Below are 20,111 nucleotides of genomic sequence, written 5' to 3' on the forward strand. Positions count from 1 at the left end.
CCGACGGGCGGAGCTCGCACCCCGAGGCAGGTGGGCATCGGCCGCTCACAGGCACCGCGGCTTCGTGCGCCCGCACCCAGCATAGGGGCGGGGCGGGGCCGAGGGCGGGGCGCGGCGCGGATTGTGACGCAGACGCGCAGCGTGCTCGGTGCGCAGGCGCCCTCGGCGGCGAATCGGCGGTTTCCGGTTCAACCGCTCTCTTTCTCGTCAACGAGACGACGGAGCAGGTCGGTGATGGCCTGGGTAGGGTTGCGCGGTAGCCTGCGGGGACCCAGGCAGCGGTGGGGGCGGCCTGGAATCCGTCTAGGCGAGCTAGGCCCTGTGGGGCGGCTTAGCAAGGCGCACTGGGCCGGGTTCCGAGCCCGAACTGGGCCATGGGAGGGAAGCCGGCCTTTGGAAGAGGAGCGTGCCCGCTCCGCCGGCCCCAGCTATCTGACGAGGCTTTGGGGCGAGGATGTGTCCTTCGGCGCATATCCGATTTAATGGGGAGGAGTATTAACTGTAACTTTGTCTCGTGGCAGACACTCTGCCAGTCCATTTAAAAATATTAAGCCTTTGAGCTGGGTCTCTGTCTCCTTTTCTAAATCTGTAAGTAGAGTCTGGTAGTAGCAGCCGTTTTCTAGACTTGGAAAGTGAAAAAACGGAAATACCTGTGTAAACAAGTATCAGGCACGTGGTTGGCAGTTGGTACTTATGGATTGGATCAAAGGCAGGAAATGTGGTCTGAGGATTAGGGCGTAACCCAGAAGGAAGCCAAAGTTTTGGGTGTCTGAGCTTGGAATAAGGAGAAGGGACTGTAGGGAGGAAAGCTTGTGTGTTGGGGGGATGCTACTAAGATGGGATTCCCACCCCGGCTGCAGGCAGACTGGGGGCTGGCGGAGGAGAGGAAGGATGGGACCTCCAGACCGTTCTTGGCAAGGTGGTGCCGTAGACCTGAACTTTTCGTTCCATCTTTAAAGATGAAGCTGCCGGCTTGGAGGGTGGAAGGAAACAGGCACTGGGGCGGGCCTGCATTTGAAGTCGATGCTGGCACAGGGCTGTCAGGAACTAAGGCTGGCCAGCCTGTGAGCTCGGGCTGCTCAGACCTTCAGTGCTCACTACTCCATCCGGCCATTCTCCCCTCTGTCTCCCCAGCAGACGCAGAGATGCAGATCTTTGTGAAGACCTTGACGGGCAAGACCATCACTCTAGAGGTCGAGCCCAGTGACACCATTGAGAATGTCAAAGCTAAAATCCAAGACAAGGAGGGTGAGTTGGGTTGGGGCTGGGTGCTCCGCAAAATGGGGGCCCTTCAGCCCTGGGGATCTGCTGTCCCTTGTGGAATGGGTGCTTGGACAGATCTCAGCCATGCCAGTGCTTCCCCTGTGTGATCTTGGGAAGGCAGCTTGTCCTCTCTACCTCATTTTCCCTTTTGACAGTTTGGGGGTGATCCTGGCACAGCCCTGTGGAGGGAGGGGAGATCTGCTGGTAGTATTCTTGCCAGAGCTTTAGTAACTGAAGTGCTCTCTTCTTAGGCATTCCACCTGACCAGCAGCGTCTGATTTTCGCGGGCAAACAGCTGGAGGATGGCCGCACTCTGTCAGACTATAATATCCAGAAAGGTACGAGGGTGGGGTGGCTAGACAGGACCTCAGTGGGGCCTAGGACCCAGGATGGGTAGCTGACAGCCTCTTCAGCACCGGGAGGGGGCTGTAGAGGAGGATTGTTCTTAAGGTGAGGATCAGATAGGGCTAGGGAGTATTGCTTTGTAAGGTACTGTTTCCATCGCTGGAAAGCATCTCAAGATCTCCACCAGGATTTCCAAATGGCGATGGTTTCTCATGTTCTTATTCACTTTTTTTCTTTAATTCTTGTGTTTGTGTTTCTCAATGTGATTACTGTAAAGAAAATCGGCACCACTTTTTGCAGCAAAAGATTTAAATATCTTACCTAGGAAAATAAAAGGTCCTTGCACCACTTAGAATTGCCTTGCCCTTGGGGAAACCCAGATGGACACCACTGTTGATGTATATATATATTAGTCTCAGACTCCCCGAGGACTGGTGGGAAATGACAAGGTGGAGGTTCTGTGGGCTGGGCTGGGCTGGTGTGTCCATCTACACATAGAACACGCAACGGATTCTGATGTGTCCCTGTCAACACGTGAGAAGCTCTGGTCTGCAGGGCACTGGAGGCTGCCCTGCACCTGTGGGACTGACGTGGTGAGCCTAGGCTCAGTCACTGTCTCTCTCTGCCCTTCGTTTCCTATAGAGTCCACCCTGCACCTGGTGCTTCGTCTGCGAGGTGGCATCATCGAGCCTTCCCTTCGCCAGCTCGCTCAGAAATACAACTGCGACAAGATGATCTGCCGCAAGTATGTACTCTTCAGGTTGGGGGTGTGGGCTGGCCCTGCTGGGGGTCGGGATGTGCCCTCACCACTCGCTCGTGTCCTTGCACAGGTGTTACGCTCGCCTGCACCCCCGTGCTGTCAACTGCCGCAAGAAGAAGTGCGGCCACACCAACAACCTGCGCCCCAAGAAGAAGGTCAAATAAGGCCCCTCCACCGGCTGCTTCTTTGCCCACAGGGTGGCCTCCTGCCTAAGCCCCATGACCCTGGGGCCTCAGTAAAGTTTCCCTTTCGTTGACTGGAGCAGTAACTGGTTGTCCATGTGGTTGGTCTGTCCAGTGGGGAGGTCGCTGAGGTGCGGGCATCTCCCTTAGGGACTTCCTGTCACTCAGTTCTTCATAGCTCTTGGGGGTCCTTTGTCCTGGGTTACAGTTGTCTTATCTGTAAAGTTGACCATAGTCTCGGCCCTTCATGTCTAAAGTTGTCATAACCACAGCACAGGCAAGTCTCACTCCTGGCTCTCTGCCACATAGCCTAGTGAGCCCAACTATCTGGATTTTGTCATCTGTAATATGGGAATAAAAACCTCAGCCTAGGGACTGGTGGGACCTGGTCAGGCACATTAACAACGCTCACATCTGGGGCCTGGAGGTGTTTGGGTGTAGGTGGATGGCGGGGTAGGAAGGAACACCCCACCTAGCGTAAAATACCTGTTCTCAATTTTGACTGACCTTTAGGAGCTCCTGAGTCCCACCCAAGACTGATGTCTGTCAGGTGAGGGCTTGTAGTGCCCTGACAACGCCATGCTTTTATTTGTCTTGGGGTGATGGGGGCTTCCTATAGGTGACAACCCAGGCCTAGACAGTGATGCTTGAGAACAGCTGAGACCTGGAGTACCAGCTAAAGGCTCTCACTTCAGGCCTCAGTTGAGTTTCATTTTTGTCAGTTGCCCCCTCCTCCCTAAGGCCAGGCCACCACCATCTTTCTGGTCTACCCTCTGTCCACTCCTGGAGGAGGAGGCTTCCTGAAGCTCAAACTAGGCAGTGTATGTCCAGCTCCCAGGTCTTCTCTGTACTTAATAGGAACCCTCCCACCCCCCACCCCTGACCTCAGCCCTGCACTGACTCCCACCTTAGGGCCTTTTGCACAGGCCCCCCTCTTCAAAGCAGTTCACACAGAACCTGTGGGTGCCAGTGACTTGGAATTCTCCGGTGTCAGAACCTGCGTTCAAATCCCACTCTTGTCACAACCTTGTGGCATTAGATGATGGCTATCACTTCTTGGATTCAATTTTCTTTATATTAGTGGGGATGGGATGTGAGGAAGTGAAGTCGGGTTTTGTTTTTGTTTTTTTTTTCTCCACGCGGGCCTCTCAGTGTTGTGGCCTCTCCTGTTGCGGAGCACAGGCTCAGGCTCCGGACGCGCAGGCTCGGCGGCCATGGCTCACGGGCCCAGCCGCTCTGCGGCATGTGGGATCTTCCCGGACCGGGGCACGAACCCGTGTTCCCTGCATCGGCAGGCGGACTCCCAACCACTGCGCCACCAGGGAAGCCCTGAAGTCGGGTTTTGACATAGCTGCATAGAAACAAGCCGAAGGACAGCCTTGCTGTATACAGAACCGTACATTTAAGGTCGAAAACGTTAAGGCAGGCGCCAGTCGGGAACAAGCACAGGGGTGGAGGTGGGTGGAGGGTGTCAGGCCTGAGAAGCCCCCAGTCTTCGCTCCCCATTCTTCCCCCGGGGTCTCCAGGTTAGCTGGTCGCCACAAGCTGGCTCCAGAGGCCTCCGGGCCTGCAGGGGGCGCCAGGCGCAGCGGAGCAACCTGCTCCCGGGTGGGACCAGAGCTGCGCAGTCATGATCATCACTGAGGCCGCGGCAGAGTCCGCTGTCCCCGCGGTGCCCGGTGATGCAGGAGCCACTGGAGCCCCGGAGCGCGAGCAGCTGGTGTGGCTCTGGGTGAGCTCGAGCCCGAGCGGGAACAGGCGCGGGGCGGGCGGTGCAGGCGCGGGGGCGCCGGCTTCATACCCTAGCCGTGCCCCTCGCCCCGTAGAAAGATGCCGCGATACGGGCGCTGGTGCAGCGCATCCACCAGTTGCAGGCTGAGCGCGCGCAGGCCTTTCGCCGGCTGGAGGAGTAAGTGAGGGCATAGGGGAGGGGAGGGGTCAGCCCACAGCCCGCTCCGGGGATGAGCGTGCCTCGGGGGAGGAACTGGGTCCCCACGGGGCCGCGGTGTCAGAGGTGGGGCGGGATTTGCGGGGAGACCAGATCGCTCCCTTCCGCGTGCGCGGGAGTGGGCTCGTTTCGGGTTACCCTGCGGGAGTCAGAACGTCCTCCACACTCTGGGGTTTAGGGGACACTTGGAGGGCTTTCAGGTGGTCGATGCGGGTGCAGGGCCTGAGAGCCGGGGCCGTAGCCTCAGGATCCCCGCCTGCCGCAGAGGCCACCGACAGTACCTGAGCAGCGGCCCGCCCTACGACTTTCCGCGCTACCGGAGCACAGTACACGAGGTGACCCAGGCCTTCGCCGCCGCCTCGCGGGAGGTGCTGGCGGTGGAGGCCGAGCTAGCCGGACCCCGAGCGCAGCCGCTGCTCGCGAGCCACGTGCGCAGGCTGCAGCAGCTGGAGGAGACGCGCCTGGCCACGGTTAGGTCCCGCCCCCTCCATGTATCCCCCCTACTCCTCGGCTTGTCTCTCGGGCCATGGCCCACTGTGCACCCCTTGGGGGAGGGACCAGATTCCGTTCCCTCGAACCCCGCCCCTGGCGCCCCAGCACCCCCTCTTCCTGCCCCACCTCAGTCATCCACTAAGTTCACTGGAGAGTCTCAGGGTTAGCCCCCTAGTCCGCCCCCACTTTTCATCCAGATCTTTAGTCCCAGGACACGCCCACTCTATCCCAGACCCCGACCCTACAATGCTCCTACCCCCCCCCGGCTTGTCCCAATGCCCCAGGACAGGTACTCAACTCCCTGCTGATTGGGGGCCTTGGATTTCCAGGCCAGGTGCCCTTCCGGGTACTAGGTTCTGTTCCTCCCGCTAGGGATCCAAGGCCCAGCCTACTCTGCCTCTACAGCCAATCCTGACCAAGATACACTACCATTCCCAGGCCAACTCCACGTGAAGCCACGCCCACATCACACTCTACGCTGGGATTCCCAGGCCACGCTGCTTTAGAGACGCAATCCCAGTCTAGGGATTGTAACTCCCCGGCTGGTCCCTGAGATTCCGCCTACTTCACAACCCTCACAACCCAGCCACCCCACCCCACCCCCGCCCCCGCCCACCTATCGCTGCCTGAGATTGCACCACTGTTCCCCTTCCCCGCCTACATGAGGTCATGCCCATGTTGCGCTCTGCACTGATTCTAGGGCCCGCCCACTCGGCCCCTCTCCTCAGGAGCCCCCCTAAACGTAATCCTAGATTCCTTCTGCGCGAAGTACCGCCCCTTGAGACTCGCGCCTGCTGTGGCCCCACCCTTGCGCTGCCTTTCCCGGTGCTTCAGTGTCTCTTCCTCCCTACTATGTGGGAGGGCAGGGGGTGGCCTCTGCCAGTTGTGACATCCTCCTTGCTGCCTATTCCCCAACTAGGTGGCCCTGCTGCAGCTGATGGGGACGCCAGAGCTGACTGGGCAGGACAACCTGCAGATGCACCAGCTGAAGATGAAGTGAGCACCGCCTCCCAGTGGGCTGACCATGCTAGATTTGCACATGCACCCTTGGGCACCCACCCCCAGCCAGGTGCGCCCCAGGGCTGGCAAGGGCAGATCTGCACACGACCCTTAGGGTGTGCACGCCAGAGTACTCACTTGGTGACTCCTAGATGTACTACACACATTCCCTCAGCACACACGCTATGCAGTTTCACACCAGACTCGCTGTGCATTCCCAGGACACAGCTGCGCACCTCATACACACCAATCCTGCTCACATGGCTCAACTCCGAGCTTGGACATGGTCGCCCAGGCCCCACCAGGCACACGCCTGCACGTTCCTTCCTTTGGCCCCCCAAGCGCACACGTGTGCACACCCACTAGACATGTGCCACAGTCACCCTGCACACCTTCCTGATGGCACACACCCACCCAAGATGGCCTTTTCTCTTGCCACTCGGGACCCGTGGGACCACCCATCCTCCCAGGCACCTAAATGGTCCTTCTGGCTGCTAGCGCTGCCTGGAGGTTTGGCGGCAGGCAAGAGGGCCCGGGGCTGGCTACAGCCCCTTCGGAGCTGCGCAGCGGCGGCTAATTCGCCCCATCTGGGTTTTATTTATAGTTCCCGTCCACTCTTGTAGGGTAATTAAAACCATGGAAGCGATCAGTGAGGTTCTCCAGGATCTCAGGTTTGATGCAGAATCTGCCGAGTGATGGTGGCTCCCCAGGGACAAGCCAGAGGAGATGGGAAATGGGGTGTACAGCGCTCTGCCCTGACTGCCAGCTGGCTGGGGTCATGCCCCACCGGACCACTGACCCTCTTCAAGTTCGCCTCACCTCTCATAATAAAGAACCTAAAGAACCTTTCGTCTGCAGCTGCTCCACTGTCTCTCTGTGCTGCGGTGGGATCCCACAAAGCCAGGGATGGCAGGTGCAAGATTCCCCCACTCCATGAGTGTAAAAACTCTGGTGTTTTGAATCACACTCTCCAAGGAGTTTGGAACCAGATATTTCAGATCATGGAGAGAGTCAGAAATTCTGGGAGGTCAAGATTCCCATCCCAAAGGGTCATCAGGATTCCTCGTCAGCCCCCACCCTAGGCCACTCTAGCCCCAAACTCACCTTCACAGTCAGGGCACCTAAATAGTTTGTTTATTTAAAAAGACTCTTTGGAGTGGTCCTGGGTAGGGGGGAGTAATGACCCTTTTTCACCCCCAGCCCTGGCAGGCGTTCTGGGAAGCTCAGCCCCCCTCACACACATTCCCCGCACTGGGGTGCACCTCACGTGGAGGCCAGAGCTGTTGTGGCCCTCGGAGCTCAGAGTGCTCACCCCAGCTGCTGCCGAGAGGGCTGGGGCACCCTGAGGTGAGGGTACAGAGGTGGCCCCCAATCTGGGGGTGGCCCCTGGGTCTCCATGCAGCAGGGAGGGCAGCCCCAGCCTCTAGAGCTTATCTGGCAGGACCTGCAGGCAGAGGGGAAGCCAGGCTTAGCAAGGAGCCTGGGAGGGGCCAGGAGCACAGAGCAAATGAGGAGGCCCCATTTCAGGTCCTGGTCCCACCACTTTCAGCTGGGTGACCTTGGGTAGGCTATTGCCCCTCTCTAGGCACCGGTTTTCCCCTCTGGAAAGTAATATCTATCCCATGGGGTGTCCTGCAGGTAGTGTGCTTGGCACGGGGCCGGTATGCAGTAGGCGCTCATATAATGCTACCGGGTGGCTATGTGCATTCATCCCTGAGGATGACATTCCCCTCTGGACATTTTAAAGGGGTCTGGATGCTCTTACTAGACTAAGGGCTACAGGGGCAGGCACACAGTAGGTGTTAACGTAAATGCTGATAAGAGAGATGGAGGAAGGGATTGCACCTCAGTAACTAGGGCTGAGGGTGGAGGTCCCGTGGCCTACGGCCACCAGGAGGGGCCCTTGTCTCCCTGCCTGCCCACCCACCTGGGCCCCCCTTACCTCTCGCCGCGCCCCGTCTGCCCGAGGACAGGATCCCCTCGTCCTGTGCTTGGAAGGAAGGAGGCAGTGTCTGAGGGCTGAGGACGTACCTCCCCAGCCCGTTTACCCCCCTGGCCCCACCCCTCCACCTCTCGCCCGGGCGTCCCTCCTTCCTACCTGGTTGCGGGTCTTATGTGACTTCTGCATCCAGGCTCGCCACTGGTCATAGAGGCGGAAGCTGAGGTTCGAGCAGTACGCGTGCTTCTTGAGCCAGCCCAGAAACTGCTTGAGCTCGCGCCGCACCGGCCCCGAGCTCGGCTCGCCGCCCCGCGGCTCGCACGCCCCGCCGCCCGGGCCCGGGCGCTCTAATGGGGGCGGAGAGGCAGCGTCAGGGCGCGCCCGGCAGAGGGCGCGCGCGGGCAGGAGAGGGATGTTCCCTTAGGGCACCTCCCACCCTGTTTCTACGGGACCCGATCCTCCCCACGGCCCAGCCCTGCACTGCAGCCCAGCTGCGCCCCCAAGGAGATAGGGGGCAGGGGAAGGAAGGGGCTCCTCCTCCACATCCCCTCTAGGAACCCGATTCCCGTGGCCTGAGCCAGGTGTGAGTGGAAGGGGGCGGGGGGAGGAGAGAGAGGCCAGGGCCAAAGGGATGAGAAGCAGACAGAGCAGGGGGCAGAGGAAGGAAGAGAGAGACGCTGATGAGAAAGAGCTGGAGAGAGAGAGACAGAGACTGAGCGATGGAGGCAAGGAGAGACAGATAGAGGGAGAGAGAAAGCAATGAGAGACAGCCAAGGAGATGCAGAGGTTCGAGAGATGGAGAGCCAGAGCAGGGAGGGACAGAGACACTGGGGGTGTAGGGACGCAGAAACCAAGAAAGGCAGAAAGATAGAAACAGGGAAAGAGAGTGAGTGACAGAGAGATGAAGGGAGACAGAGAATTCGAGGTGGCTCTGAGGGGGAGGGGCAAGCCCCCAGGACAGGCCTGAGAGTACAGCCTGTTGGATGGGGAGTGGGCCAGGAGGGCCAGGTGGGAGGCCGGCCTGTCGGTCCAGTCGCTGGCCGCAGCCAGCCCTGAGCAGGCTGGCGGATAAGGACATCGGCCTCACGTCATAAATAACGCTGGGGACCCGCTGACAGGCCCTGGCACAGCCCCGGCCCCCACCGCCCCTGCCGGCTTCCCCTGGCCTCCCCAGCCTCCCCAGCGGACACAGCCGCCTGCTGGCTCACGTGCAAGAATCACAGGTGCTGGGCACGAGCAGGGGCCAAGGCTCAGGCCCCTCCCAGCTGTGCTAGTTCCCGCCCACCGCCGAACCTGGAGGGGCCCGGGATGGGGTCTGGGGAACTGGCTGGAGCCCTGCTCTGCCACTCCCTGACTCTGGGATCCTCTCTGGGCCTTGGTTTCCCCATCACCCCAGGAGCATGAGCCAGGACTTCAAGGGAACTGAGTTCAGATCCCTGTGTGACCTTGGGGCCTTGGTGTCCTCATCTCAGCAAAGGGGCTCTCCCTTAGGTGAAACCACTGGGGGAGCAGGGGATGGGAGTCTCAGTAACTATCACTTGCAAACGCTTGGGTGGCACCCACCATGAGAGCACTTTCCATGGGTTATCTCTCATCTAACCCTCACAGTAGCCTGAGGCAGGCATGATTATCATCCCCACTTTCCAGATAGGGAAGCTGAGGCCAGACGTACCAAATAAGATTTCATACCATTTCACAAAGGAGAGAAGGGAGGTCCATGGGCTTAGATACGCACCCCCCCACCGACCGCAAAGGGAATCAGACCCAGCCCCTGATCATCCCATCCCGCTACCTTTAACAGAAGGGGAAATCAAAGCCGGTCATAGGGAGAGTTGGCAGCCCATCGTCTTAGAAGCAGGGGTCTCAAACTTACTTGCCCTTAGGGGCTGGGGAAGGGGTACATGTGGGTGAAACAGGCCAGGTGGGAATGGCGCAGCTGAAAGAGTAAGGGCCCTGATTTAAGGGGCAGCCTCTGCTGATGGGGGCTGTGGAGTAACTCTGGCTGTGTCCTATTACATTTTCTAGACAATTTTTCTAGGGAATCTAGGATATTTGTGTTCAAACTTATTGTTTTTAAAAGTCTGCCAGTAGGTCAAACTTTTTTTTTTCCAAATGACAGGCCAAGAAAATAGATCCAAGGGCCACAATTGGCCCCCGGGGCCAAGAGTTTGAGACCTCTGCTCTCTTGAAGGAAACAAGGAAACAGAGGCCCAGACTGGTTTGGGGCTGGTCCCAGGACCACCCAGCCCTGTTGGGGTGCTCACCACTTCGGGGGGTGGAGGCAGCCGTGGGGTGGCTCCATTCGCTCCAGATCCCTGCCTTCTTGGAGCCATAGATGCCAAAGGGGTTGCAGCGCACTTGCACGAAGTAGACGGTGCCTGGCTTAAGGCCCGCCAGGCGGCAGGAGGTCTGGTTGCTCACGTCGTCCACCACCTGGGCAGAAAGGGCAGGGTCAGAGGTCGTCCACCACCTGGGCGGCAAGGGCAGGGTCAGAGGCAGGGGCAGCTTGGGGTGGGGAGGGGCGAGAGGAGGAGGAGGGAGGAGCGGAACTGGGGGGTGGGTGCGGGCACCTTCCAATCCACGCTGTCCTCCACTCGGTAGCGGATCTGGTACTTGGCTTGGAAGAGGAAGTCCTTGAGGGCAGGCGGTGAAACCCAGCGCACGCTCAGCTGGTCCTCCAGGCCCCCTACGCGGCTCACGTGCACTTCTGGCGGGGGGTCGGTGGTCACTAGGGGGGCGGGGCGGGGCTTAGGCACCGGGCTCTCTTTGGACCTGGCTGGTCCCTGTCTGGGTCCAAACACCAGGGAACGTGGCTTAGATGGCACCTGCCTCCGTTCTCCCCTCTCCCCCCTTCAGGACGGGTGGATTACATTAGATAATATTCAGGAAACACTCAGCACCTAGAAGCACTCAATTAATGTTAGCTGTTATCACCATTATTATCTGTGACAGGAGAAACATAATCCTATCTTCAGGGAACTATGTAAAAAGCAGACACTGCCTGCATGATGATATTATTATTATTATGCCCAGGAGACCAGGGAGCCCTCAGGCTGCCAGACTCCTGGGAAGCTCCCCCGAGCCCCCCACTGCCCACCTCCTGCTCTTTCCAACTTCACAAAGGTCCTCAACGTGACGGCTTTGCTCGGTGCAAAGGGACAACTGAGGCTTAGAACATGCCCACTGCAGCTTCAGGACTTAAGGAAGCAAAGTGGGAAGCAGGAGGACGGAGTCACTGCAACACTTCTGAGGAAACTTCTGGGAGCCCTTTGGGCAGCAGGGAGGGCTGACCTCTTCCCCTGAGGCCTTGGTGAGGGGCCGAAAGGGTTAAGGCACAGGCCTGCTTGGGGCTGAGAAACACCCTAATTAGATTAGGCCCAATTCTGCTCGCAGATCATCCATTTCCTGCCTCCCGCCTGCACGCCCCCCCCAGCTACAGGCTGCTGCTTCCTGGGGCGCCTCCAGACCTGGGCGCCCCCCTCCCAGCTCCCCGGGGGGCCCCCCTCAGCACACCTGGGCTGTCGAGGGGGAGGCAGCCAGGCCAGGTGTTCTCCACAGAGTAGGGGTATCCTGGCTGCTTCAGGGGGCTGGGGACGGACGGGTGGATGCCTAGCTTCTCCCCAACCCAACCAGCAGCGCAGACCTCAGCTGAGCTGCAGTGTGGCTGGGCTGGTGGGGGCCGAGGGGGAGGGGGTGGATCCCAGGTGGGCCAGGCTGGCCTTGCGGGGGGGTAGGGCTCACCCACATCCAGGATGTCCAGTGTCAGCACATCAGAGCGGGCCGAGCCCAGCCGGTTGGTGGCCTCCACCCAGATCTCATAGGGTGTGAAGAGAGCCAGGTCCTTGGGGATGTGGCAAGAGTGAGGTCCCACTGTGTGGTATTCCTCACATGTGTTGTCCTGCCCATACCACCTGCAGGGGCAGGAGGGGAGGAGGACATGTGAGGGTCCCTTTGGGCCCCCAAACCTCCCCCCAGCAGCCCCGGAGTGCAGAGAGGACACCAGAGCTCCGAGAGGGAAGGCTTGGCCAAGGCCACACAGCCAGGTTGGAACACATGTCACCCGAGGGCCACCACCAACCTCAGCTTGTACTTGAGGGAGTAGTTGGTGTGGAGGAAGGTTTCCCCGTGGGCCCCCGGCGTCCAGCGGCATGTCAGGTCCTTCATGTTCTTGGACCAACAGCTGATGTTGAAGGGTTTCTCTGGGGGAACTGGGGAAGGGGGGTGCAGGGGCTGAGGGTCTGGATGCGCCGTGGACAGGTGGAAGGGGGAGTTGCTGGCTGCCAGCTGGGGCCCCCACCTTGGGGCGGAAGGAGGATGGACAGAGCAGATGTTGGCAGGACCACCTGCATGGCTCTCTTGAGGATGGTCTTGTGGGGGGGTGGTCTCCAGGTTCTCATTCCCACCCTAGTGGCCTGTACCTCTCAACTTATGCCAGTATACCCATTGTTCAGCCCCAGACCAGAGGACCCATGATTCATGCCCCTCTCCAGAGGGAGATGTTGCCCCCAAGAGCTACCCCTAGCTGTCCTGGGGGCCCACTTACGGCCAACATAGAGGCAGGAGCCGGCAAGGATGCTGCCGTCACGGGCATGGCACACGAGGTTGTCCCCCGACTGCTGCCTGGATCCGTTGAGGTTGGCCAGGGCAAGGGCTAGAGTGGAGGCGTTGAGCATTCGGGACAGCTCAGGGGGCAGGCGGTGCCCGTTGAGGGTCCAGTAGAGGCCCTCGGCGGTGGCCCCTGGTGGGTCCCCGTGCACTGAGCACGTGGCCTGCAGGGAGGAGCCGATGAGGAGCGTGGGGTCCTGGGGACTGATCACAGCCGTGTCTGGGGTCAGAGAGGAGCACCTGTCAGGCCTGGGATGGAGCTGCCCTGAGCATCCCCCACCATCCTAGGTCCTCCAAGACTCACGGTAGTCCTGCAAAGGAGCTTTATATGATTGTCCCCATTTTACAGAGAAGGAAACTGAGGTTCTATTAGGTCAAGTGACAAACCCAAGGTTGGTGGTAAAGCCAAGATTCAGCCTCAGGACTGTCTGATTCCACAACTCAGGTCCTCCCAAAGCACTTCCTCACTGACTTGCTCAGGGCTTTCTGAGTGGTTACAAACCTCACTCAGATCCAAGTACCTCTTGCTTTGCACATACTTCTGACAACCACCACACTCTGCTTTTTTTTTTTTCATTTTATTTTTGACAATTGGAAGTAACAGATTGTGTGTTCTTTCTCTTCTACCCCCAGAACCTCACACATGTGTCTCTGGGGGGAGGAAGGCACTTCTAAAAAGGGGTGCCCTGACCCTTACTAGAATCCTGCTCATTTTATGGATGAAAAAAAAACCAAGGCTCTGAGAGATCGAGTCCTTTGCCTAAGGTCACCAAATAGAAGAAGGGCATACTATTTAAACCTATATTTGTCAGTCTCTGTGCTGCCGCTGGAATTGAAAGTGACCGTGGCAAGCTCTAGGCTCCCCACCCCCATCCAAAGGGACTTGCCATCATCATGCTTTCCCTCGATTCAGTTTTCCTAATCTGCAAAATGGGAACAAGAAAACTCACGGTCCTCAGGGCCATTGGGAAGATCAGATGGGAAGTGACTTCCTAAACTGGGTTGTGTGTGAATTGGGTGCTGGGCACAGGGGCCTCTGGGATGCCGTGGTTGATGCCTTTCCTCCTGCCTTCCACTGGAGAAGGCTTCTAGTCCAAAGATTAGAACTTAAGAGAGAGCTGTTTTTATCCGAGGGGAAACCAAGGCACAGAAGAGGGGGAGGGGATGCACAGTTCAAGCCCCTGATGCCCCTCTGAGTCTCAGTCTCCCCACCTGGGAAGGAGGCATCATGGTATCCGCCACATGAGATTGTTCGAGAAGAGTGAAAATATTGTCTTAAGGACAACCTTGTGGGATATTTAAGCCAGGCTGAGCTGGGTTCGAATGCCCCCAGGTCACTCTGGAGGTTAACCCAGTTCTTTTACTTCTCTGAGACTTTGGGAAGGGGCCTCTCCCTCCACCCAGAGTAGTAGTGAGGACTCATTCACTCATTCGTTCATTCATTCATTCAAGGAGCACCTACAGTGTGCCAGGACCTGAGGGCACAATGGTGACCAAGATACCCAAAATTCACGCCCTTTTGGGCCTTGAATCCAAGGGAGCAGTAGGAAAAAGAACAAATAAATGTCTAGGAGAACAAGTAAGGGAGGAAATAAAGCACGAATCAGGGGTGGCAGCTAAATGGCCCAAGAGGCCTGTCTGGGGAGGTGGCATTTGAGCTGAGATGTGAATAAAGTGAAAGAAGTAGCCATGAAAATATACAAAAGAGAGTGTCTAGGCAGTGGGAGCGGCAAGTGCAAAGATACTGGGGGGGCAGGGGTGGTAGGAAATGAGGTCTGGGAGGTTAGCAGGGGGCCAGACCTGCAGGGAGGAGTTATTCCAGGGTTCTGAGCAAGGGAGGGATTTATATTTTAAAAGGATCACCGGGCAGCTGTAAGAAAGGACTGCAGGGGGGCAGAGAGGCAGGGGCAGCCCAGCTTCCCTGGCAGCCAAGGACAGGGTGATCCTGGTTTCCCTGGGAGGCCCCTAAATGCCAGCGGCTGCCCTGTGCTGGCTCTCACTGCCCCAAACGGGCGAGATGGGGTGGACACAGTTCCCGGGGCCAGCCCTGACGATTTTCCGGGGCAAACTTGGCTTGAGGGCCATGTCTTGCTGGAGCCTGGGATCGCAGTTGCGTTTGGGGCTTGGCCCAGGGCTCGCCGGAGGTCTCAGCGTCCGTGCGAAGGAGCCGGCTGTGCCGGCCAGAGCCGAGGAGGCGGGGGCGGCTGGGGGGCGGGGGGCCAGGGGGCCGCCCCGGAGGTCCCAGGCAGCCAGCCGCCCGCTAATTCGGAATTCCTTCAGCATGAACTCGGGCGTGCCAGCGTCTCTGCCCCGGCCCACCCACCGCTTCCTGCCTGGGCCCCCCCCAGCAGGGTGGGAGGCACGGCCAGGCCTGCCCGGACCCCAGGCCCATTCTCAAACTGCCAGGGGTGGGTCACAGCCCTCCTGTCCCCCACTCACCCCCACGGCCAGGCCAGGAAGGGGGCTCTCAGGGGGGTCCTGGCTGGCTGTGGCACTGCCCCTCTGCCACACCAGCCTGGCCTGGGCTGGTGTGGCCTGCCTGCCAGCAGCTGCAGCTGCCCTCCCAGGGCTGGGCGGGGGACAGGGCAAGAGGGCAAGGCCAGGCGGGCCTGGACAGGCCAGTCCCGCACCCCAAGCTCCAGCAGGAAAGGTCACAGGGAGACCTTCTCCTCCTGGGATGTGGGTGCCCATCTCGGCTGGGGCACCTGGGCAATTGGCTTCCCATCCCCTGTTCTCAGTTTCCTCCTCCGTAAAATGGGAGGAAAATACGTTCTACCTGCTGGGGAGATGAATGAGATGAGCTCACCATGTCCAGAGGACCCAGCACACTGCAGTGCCTAGCAACTGTTGGAATTAGGGCCCCTCCCAGCTCTGGGGTCCCTGGCTGGCTGGTGCACTCCCTCCAGGCCTCCCCAAACAATGGGCCAAGGCATTTGGGACCAGGATGCACACATTCCAGCCCAGGCAAAGCAGCTGGGGACAGCCCACTGAGGTTGGGAGGGCCCTTGGCCTGGTTTGGGGGGCTTCCTAGAAGGCTCCCTTAAGCAGATCCCTGGGCTAGGCTTTTGGACAGCCCCCCTCCCCTGCTCCCTGCCTCCCCGCCTTTCCCGCAGAGCTGGGGCCTTTAAAAGTCTTTTCTCTCCCCCTTCCCAATCTGGAGCCACCGCTGTTATTAAAAAGGAACACCATGTGTTTTAAAAGGGAAAAGTGTGAGATTCTCTGCAAGCAAGGCAGGAGGGTGGCCTCCATCCGGGGTCCCCATGGGGGTCCCCATCTCCTGTCCCGCTGGTACCTGCAGACGCTTTACGACCCACCCGCCTGCTGGTCAGGTGCTAAGACACACCACACGGTAAGTAGAAACATATTGCCGAGGTGTGAGAATCTTTAATTTCTTCCCCCTTAAAGGAAAAAACACATGCACAACAATCCTTCCACCACCACCACCTTTGCCTGCTGCTCTGCTGGCTGGGAAACAAAGCCTGCCACTAAAGGTGGCATCGCAGGTGCTGCCCACTGCCTGGCAGAGCTATCAGGAAGCCCAGAAGGGCCTGGGACAGCCCCTCATCTGCCCAGGAGCCTTGGGCATGTTAGGCTTTCAGCAAGTACCTCCAGGACACCGGACCCTGCTCTTTCTGAAAGAGCACCGCAGGGAGCCTGCAAACCGCTCTGCGCAATGTAGGCCCACCTGGGGTGCAGTGTTTGCCGACCCGGGTCGACTTGTGTGCCTGGATGGGGTGTGTGGAGTGACTGCGAACATCCAGGGCAGGTTGTGCCTGCGTGCGTGCCCTGTGTTGCCTCTCCCTCGGAAAGAGTGTGACCATGAATGTGTGTGTGTCAGGGATGGAATGTGTGTGTGCGCCCCGATGGTGTGCGAATGTGCATCTGGGATGCAGTGTGTGCACATCTGAGGGCGAGGGTGACGGGCCACAAGCCAGTGTGAGTCTTTGTGTGTCTCTGGGTGTGTCCCAGAGTGGGTCTGGATGTGGAGACTGTGTCCTGGCGGGGGTGTGCATTGGGTGGGGGACCGGAGAGTACCGGAGGCCAGGCGCTCCCAGCAGGGCGGGGGTCTCGGCCTGCGGGGGCTGTGGGCTCCCGGTGGCTGCTCCCCCCCACAACGGCTGGGCCTGCGGTGCCCGGACTCGCTGGGTCCCGCTCCCTCTCACTTTCACCCACTCTCTCACAAAGATTTCTCTCGCTAGATTCTCCTAGCCCGGCGCAGCGTGGCCGGGAACAGTTCTGAGCGCCGCCAGTGGAGAGGACTCCATGGACCCCCGCGCGCGGGGTCCCGCAGGGGGAGGGCGGCGGCGCCGGCCCGCGGAGAGGCGCGTCCCCGGGGACCCCGGGCCGCGCGCCAGGCGGCCAGAGCGGCCCCCTCCCGCCCCGCCTTCCTCACGGGGCTCATCCCTCCACCCGGGGGGGCCCCGCTCAGGGCCGGCACCCAGCGCGCCTACCGCGTGCGCCGCCGCCCAAGAGCGGTGACCCGCGGTCCCCGCGTCTCCGAGTCAGCAGACGCTATCGCGTGCGCCCACCGCGTCCTGGAGTGCAGAGGGTCCCAGGCCGCGCGGCCCCTCGACCCCCCTGGGCCGACTCGGGCGTCCTCCAGAGGAGAGCCCAGGTAAAAAGGCCTCGGCAGCGGAAGCCGGACCCTCGGGCCAGGGGACTTCGGCGCCGTGCGCCCCACAGGTGAGGATGCCCCGAGGGCCGCGCCGGGGGCGCCTTCCTTTGTTCCCGGGCCGTCCAGGTGGCGCCCGCGCCCCCTCCCCCCGCGGCTGCCCCCGGGGCGCACGCTCTCGGCCCAGGCGGGAAGAGGGGAGCACGGCGCCGGCTACTCACCGGCTCCTGATCCCGCTTGCGGCGCCCCGAGGACGCAGAGCAGCAGTAGGGGCAGCAGCGGCGGCGGCCGCCGCGCGGATTGGGCGGCGGGGCCCGGGCGGCCGGCGGGCATGGGGCCGGCGCTGCCGGGGGCGCGCGGCGGGCGGCGGCTGCAGCGGCGGCGGCAAGGGACTCGGGGCGCAGGCGGGGCGCGGGCCAAGTAGCCCGCACGTCGCTGAGCGCGGGCGCGGAGGCCAGAGCAAGTCTGAGCAACCGAATTGACAAGGCGCTAATGCGCCGCTGGCCCCGCCCGGCCCCGCCCCCGGCCCGGCCCCCGGGGGGGGGCGAGCGGCGGGCCCCGCACCGGCCTCCCCGCCGCCCGCCAGCCCGCGGGCACCGCGGGCTCCACCCGTCCGGCCTCCGCCCCGCCGCGCACCGCACGCGCCCTTTCCCGCGGCCCCAAACCCCCCACTCTACCCTTACCGACCTGGGACCTCCTTTTCCAACCCCGCGAGCTCCAGGCTCCCTACCCCGAATCTGGGACCTGGAGCCCCCAGTCGGGTTTCCATACCCTCGCCCACTTCCCTGCACCCTGCTCTCAGCCATGTGCCCCTTCGGCGTCCCCTGAGGCCCCCAGCCCTCGCCCGCTCCTTCCCCCCATCCTCTGTCTCGGCCCCCACCCGAACTCTGGCCCCGCCCCCCACTGAGCGGTCCCTGAGCCCCGCCTGCTCCCATCTCCAGCCCCCCTTCCTCCCCAGGGGCCTAAAAGTCGCCCTCCCTCCCGCCCCACGCCATCGGCGCGCGGGTCCCACCGGTTTTGGCCCAGCGCTCCCCCTCCCACTTCATCCCGCCTCTTCTGGTCGTCCAGCGCGCGAAGCCTCGGCCCCAGGCTTTGCTGGAGGGAAGACGGAGAAAAAGCCGCAACGCACAGCCTCCCTGGACCTTACCCTGGCTCAGCTGTCCCCCTCGAGCGGCACCAAGCTGAGGTTCTTTGGGGGCACCCGGGGGCCTCAGTAGGCAGTTCCCGCGTGGGGAGGCTGGGAGAAATGGGCCCCCGTGGGAAAGGGGACGGGGGCTTGCGCGGGTCCCGTTTGCGGGGCAGGACAGATTCCCAGGAGGAGAGCGGTAAGGAGGCGCCCCCCGACTCGCTGACACCCCCCCCCCACCGAAAAATCCGCTCAGCGGCCCGCGGGTGGGGTGCGCCACGCAGTGACTAATCGCTCGGGCGGCCGCCGCCCGCCGACTCCAGGTAACGCCGGCTGCCCCGAGCGACGCATAGTTTGTCTTCTTTTTTTTTGCGTAGGGATCCTTCTCCGTGCTATTATTTTTGGCCACTGCTTGGGTTTCGGGACCCCTCCAGGCCCGGGCGCCTCACCCCCCTCCTCTTAGTCCCCACCCGATTCGGGCGCCCACGATAAAAGGGCTCCTGACCTCCAAGGCCCCGGTGGAGGGGGAGCCTGAAATGAGAGTTCCGGGGCCGCCTTCAGCCGGGCTGTTAGAGTCGCAGCCCTGCCCCCAGCCGCGTGCCCTCAGAGGGGAAGGGCTCTAACTCCCCTTTCCAGGGGTTCCCTTAGAGATCTGGACCCTCCGTCTTGGTCCCTAACGAGCCAAGCGGGTAAAAGTGTCTGAGGAGGGCTCAGGAGTTCCCATCTCGTTTGCTCACGGCTGCCCTCCACCCCTGCTACTTGGGTCCCCAACTCAGACCTCAGACTGTCAGAAAAGAGGATTAAAGGATGGAGTCCGGGGTGCGCCCCTCTAGTCCCCCATCTGGACGCTGGATGGGTTTGTGAAGGAGAGAGTAAAGCCCTGGCATACTGCACTGTCGTTTACTGGGGCACACCAGGCCTCTCTGCCTCAGTTTCCTCCTCAGCACAGTGGGTGACTCCTAGCCAGCCTAAGGGTTTCTGTGGGAAGTTGCAACGTAGCAGAAGGCTCCACGGTCTAAACACTTAGCATAGTGTCTGGCACCGGGGGCACATTCTTTTGGAGCCTCAGTTTGTCACCTCTGAAAAATGGGGCCATAGTCCCACCTGCCAGGTGGTCCAGAGAGTTAAGTGGAGGTGGCAGTTCTTGGCTGGAATTGTGTTTTCAGGATATATACCACCCCCTCCCCCACAACCTCTGTCGTGCAGTGTTTGACTCCCTCCTGGAGGACTTCAGGCTTCTGGAGCAAAATCTTGATTATTTTCCTCCCCAGTCTCTGCTCCTCCCCAGTCATTCCCCAGTCTCGGGAAAAGGCTCCCCCATCCACCCAGATGCTCGGGCCAGAGACCTGGAGGTGCGCGTGACAACTCTCTCCTTCGCTCATCCCCTACGTCCAATCCATCAGCAAATCCTGTTGGCTGATTCCAAAACACATCCCCATTCTGAGATTCGGACCCCTTTCCTCCACCCCATCCGGCTCCAGGCCCCACCATCTCCGTCTGGGATGCCGCCCAGCCTCCTCCTAGGCTTCCTGGGTAAATCCTCTTGCCCTCGTCTGTACAGCAGGCAGAAGGAGCTTTTTCTTTCTTTCTTTCTTTTTTTTTGCGGTACGCGGGCCTCTCACTGTTGTGGTCTCTCCCGTTGCGGAGCACAGGCTCCGGACGCGCAGGCTCAGCGGCCATGGCTCACGGGCCCAGCGGCTCCGCGGCATGTGGGATCTTCCTGGATTGGGGCACGAACCCCACGTGCCAGTCCCCTGCATCGGCAGGCGGACTCTCAACCACTGCGCCACCAGGGAAGCCCCAGAAGGAGCTTTTAAAAGAAGCAAAGCAGGTCTTTTTT

At 60.6% G+C, this 20,111-nt stretch overlaps 3 protein-coding genes across 8 annotated transcripts; 2 read left to right on the plus strand and 1 right to left on the minus strand.

Annotated features, from left to right (window-relative positions):
* Nucleotides 1-169: 169 nt before the first annotated feature.
* UBA52 (ubiquitin A-52 residue ribosomal protein fusion product 1) lies at nt 170-2,629 on the plus strand. Of its 2 annotated transcripts, none has more exons than XM_079917874.1 (5): nt 170-227; nt 1,135-1,248; nt 1,515-1,601; nt 2,251-2,353; nt 2,439-2,629. In XM_079917874.1, exons 2-5 carry the CDS (start codon nt 1,146-1,148, stop codon nt 2,530-2,532), a joined length of 387 nt encoding a protein of 128 aa, XP_079774000.1. In that variant the 5' UTR covers nt 170-227; nt 1,135-1,145; the 3' UTR covers nt 2,533-2,629. The 2 variants fall into 2 exon arrangements, with proteins under 2 accessions (XP_079774000.1, XP_079774001.1); XM_079917875.1 differs by having other exon boundaries at nt 183-227; nt 1,138-1,248.
* Nucleotides 2,630-2,746: 117 nt separating this feature from the next.
* Nucleotides 2,747-6,837, plus strand: REX1BD (required for excision 1-B domain containing). Of its 5 annotated transcripts, none has more exons than XR_013827718.1 (5): nt 2,747-4,282; nt 4,377-4,459; nt 4,740-4,968; nt 5,910-6,059; nt 6,613-6,837. XR_013827718.1 is itself a non-coding variant. In XM_079917872.1 (5 exons), the coding sequence occupies exons 1-5, from the start codon at nt 4,181-4,183 to the stop codon at nt 6,610-6,612; spliced, it is 510 nt and encodes a 169-aa protein (XP_079773998.1). In that variant the 5' UTR covers nt 2,747-4,180; the 3' UTR covers nt 6,613-6,837. The 5 variants fall into 5 exon arrangements, 4 of the variants coding, with proteins under 4 accessions (XP_079773998.1, XP_079773996.1, XP_079773997.1 ...); XM_079917872.1 differs by having other exon boundaries at nt 5,910-5,986; nt 6,594-6,837; XM_079917870.1 differs by having other exon boundaries at nt 5,910-5,986.
* Nucleotides 6,838-7,298: 461 nt separating this feature from the next.
* On the minus strand, nt 7,299-17,754 carry CRLF1 (cytokine receptor like factor 1). Its single transcript, XM_079917929.1, has 9 exons — nt 17,367-17,754; nt 12,472-12,753; nt 12,007-12,136; nt 11,670-11,839; nt 10,499-10,656; nt 10,193-10,361; nt 8,088-8,275; nt 7,932-7,974; nt 7,299-7,433 (listed from the first exon to the last, which is right to left on the minus strand). The coding sequence occupies exons 1-9, from the start codon at nt 17,476-17,478 to the stop codon at nt 7,420-7,422; spliced, it is 1,266 nt and encodes a 421-aa protein (XP_079774055.1). The 5' UTR covers nt 17,479-17,754; the 3' UTR covers nt 7,299-7,419.
* Nucleotides 17,755-20,111: the final 2,357 nt, after the last annotated feature.

This window comes from Stenella coeruleoalba (assembly GCF_951394435.1).
Source record: "Stenella coeruleoalba genome assembly, chromosome: 3".
Lineage (NCBI taxonomy): Eukaryota > Metazoa > Chordata > Mammalia > Artiodactyla > Delphinidae > Stenella > Stenella coeruleoalba.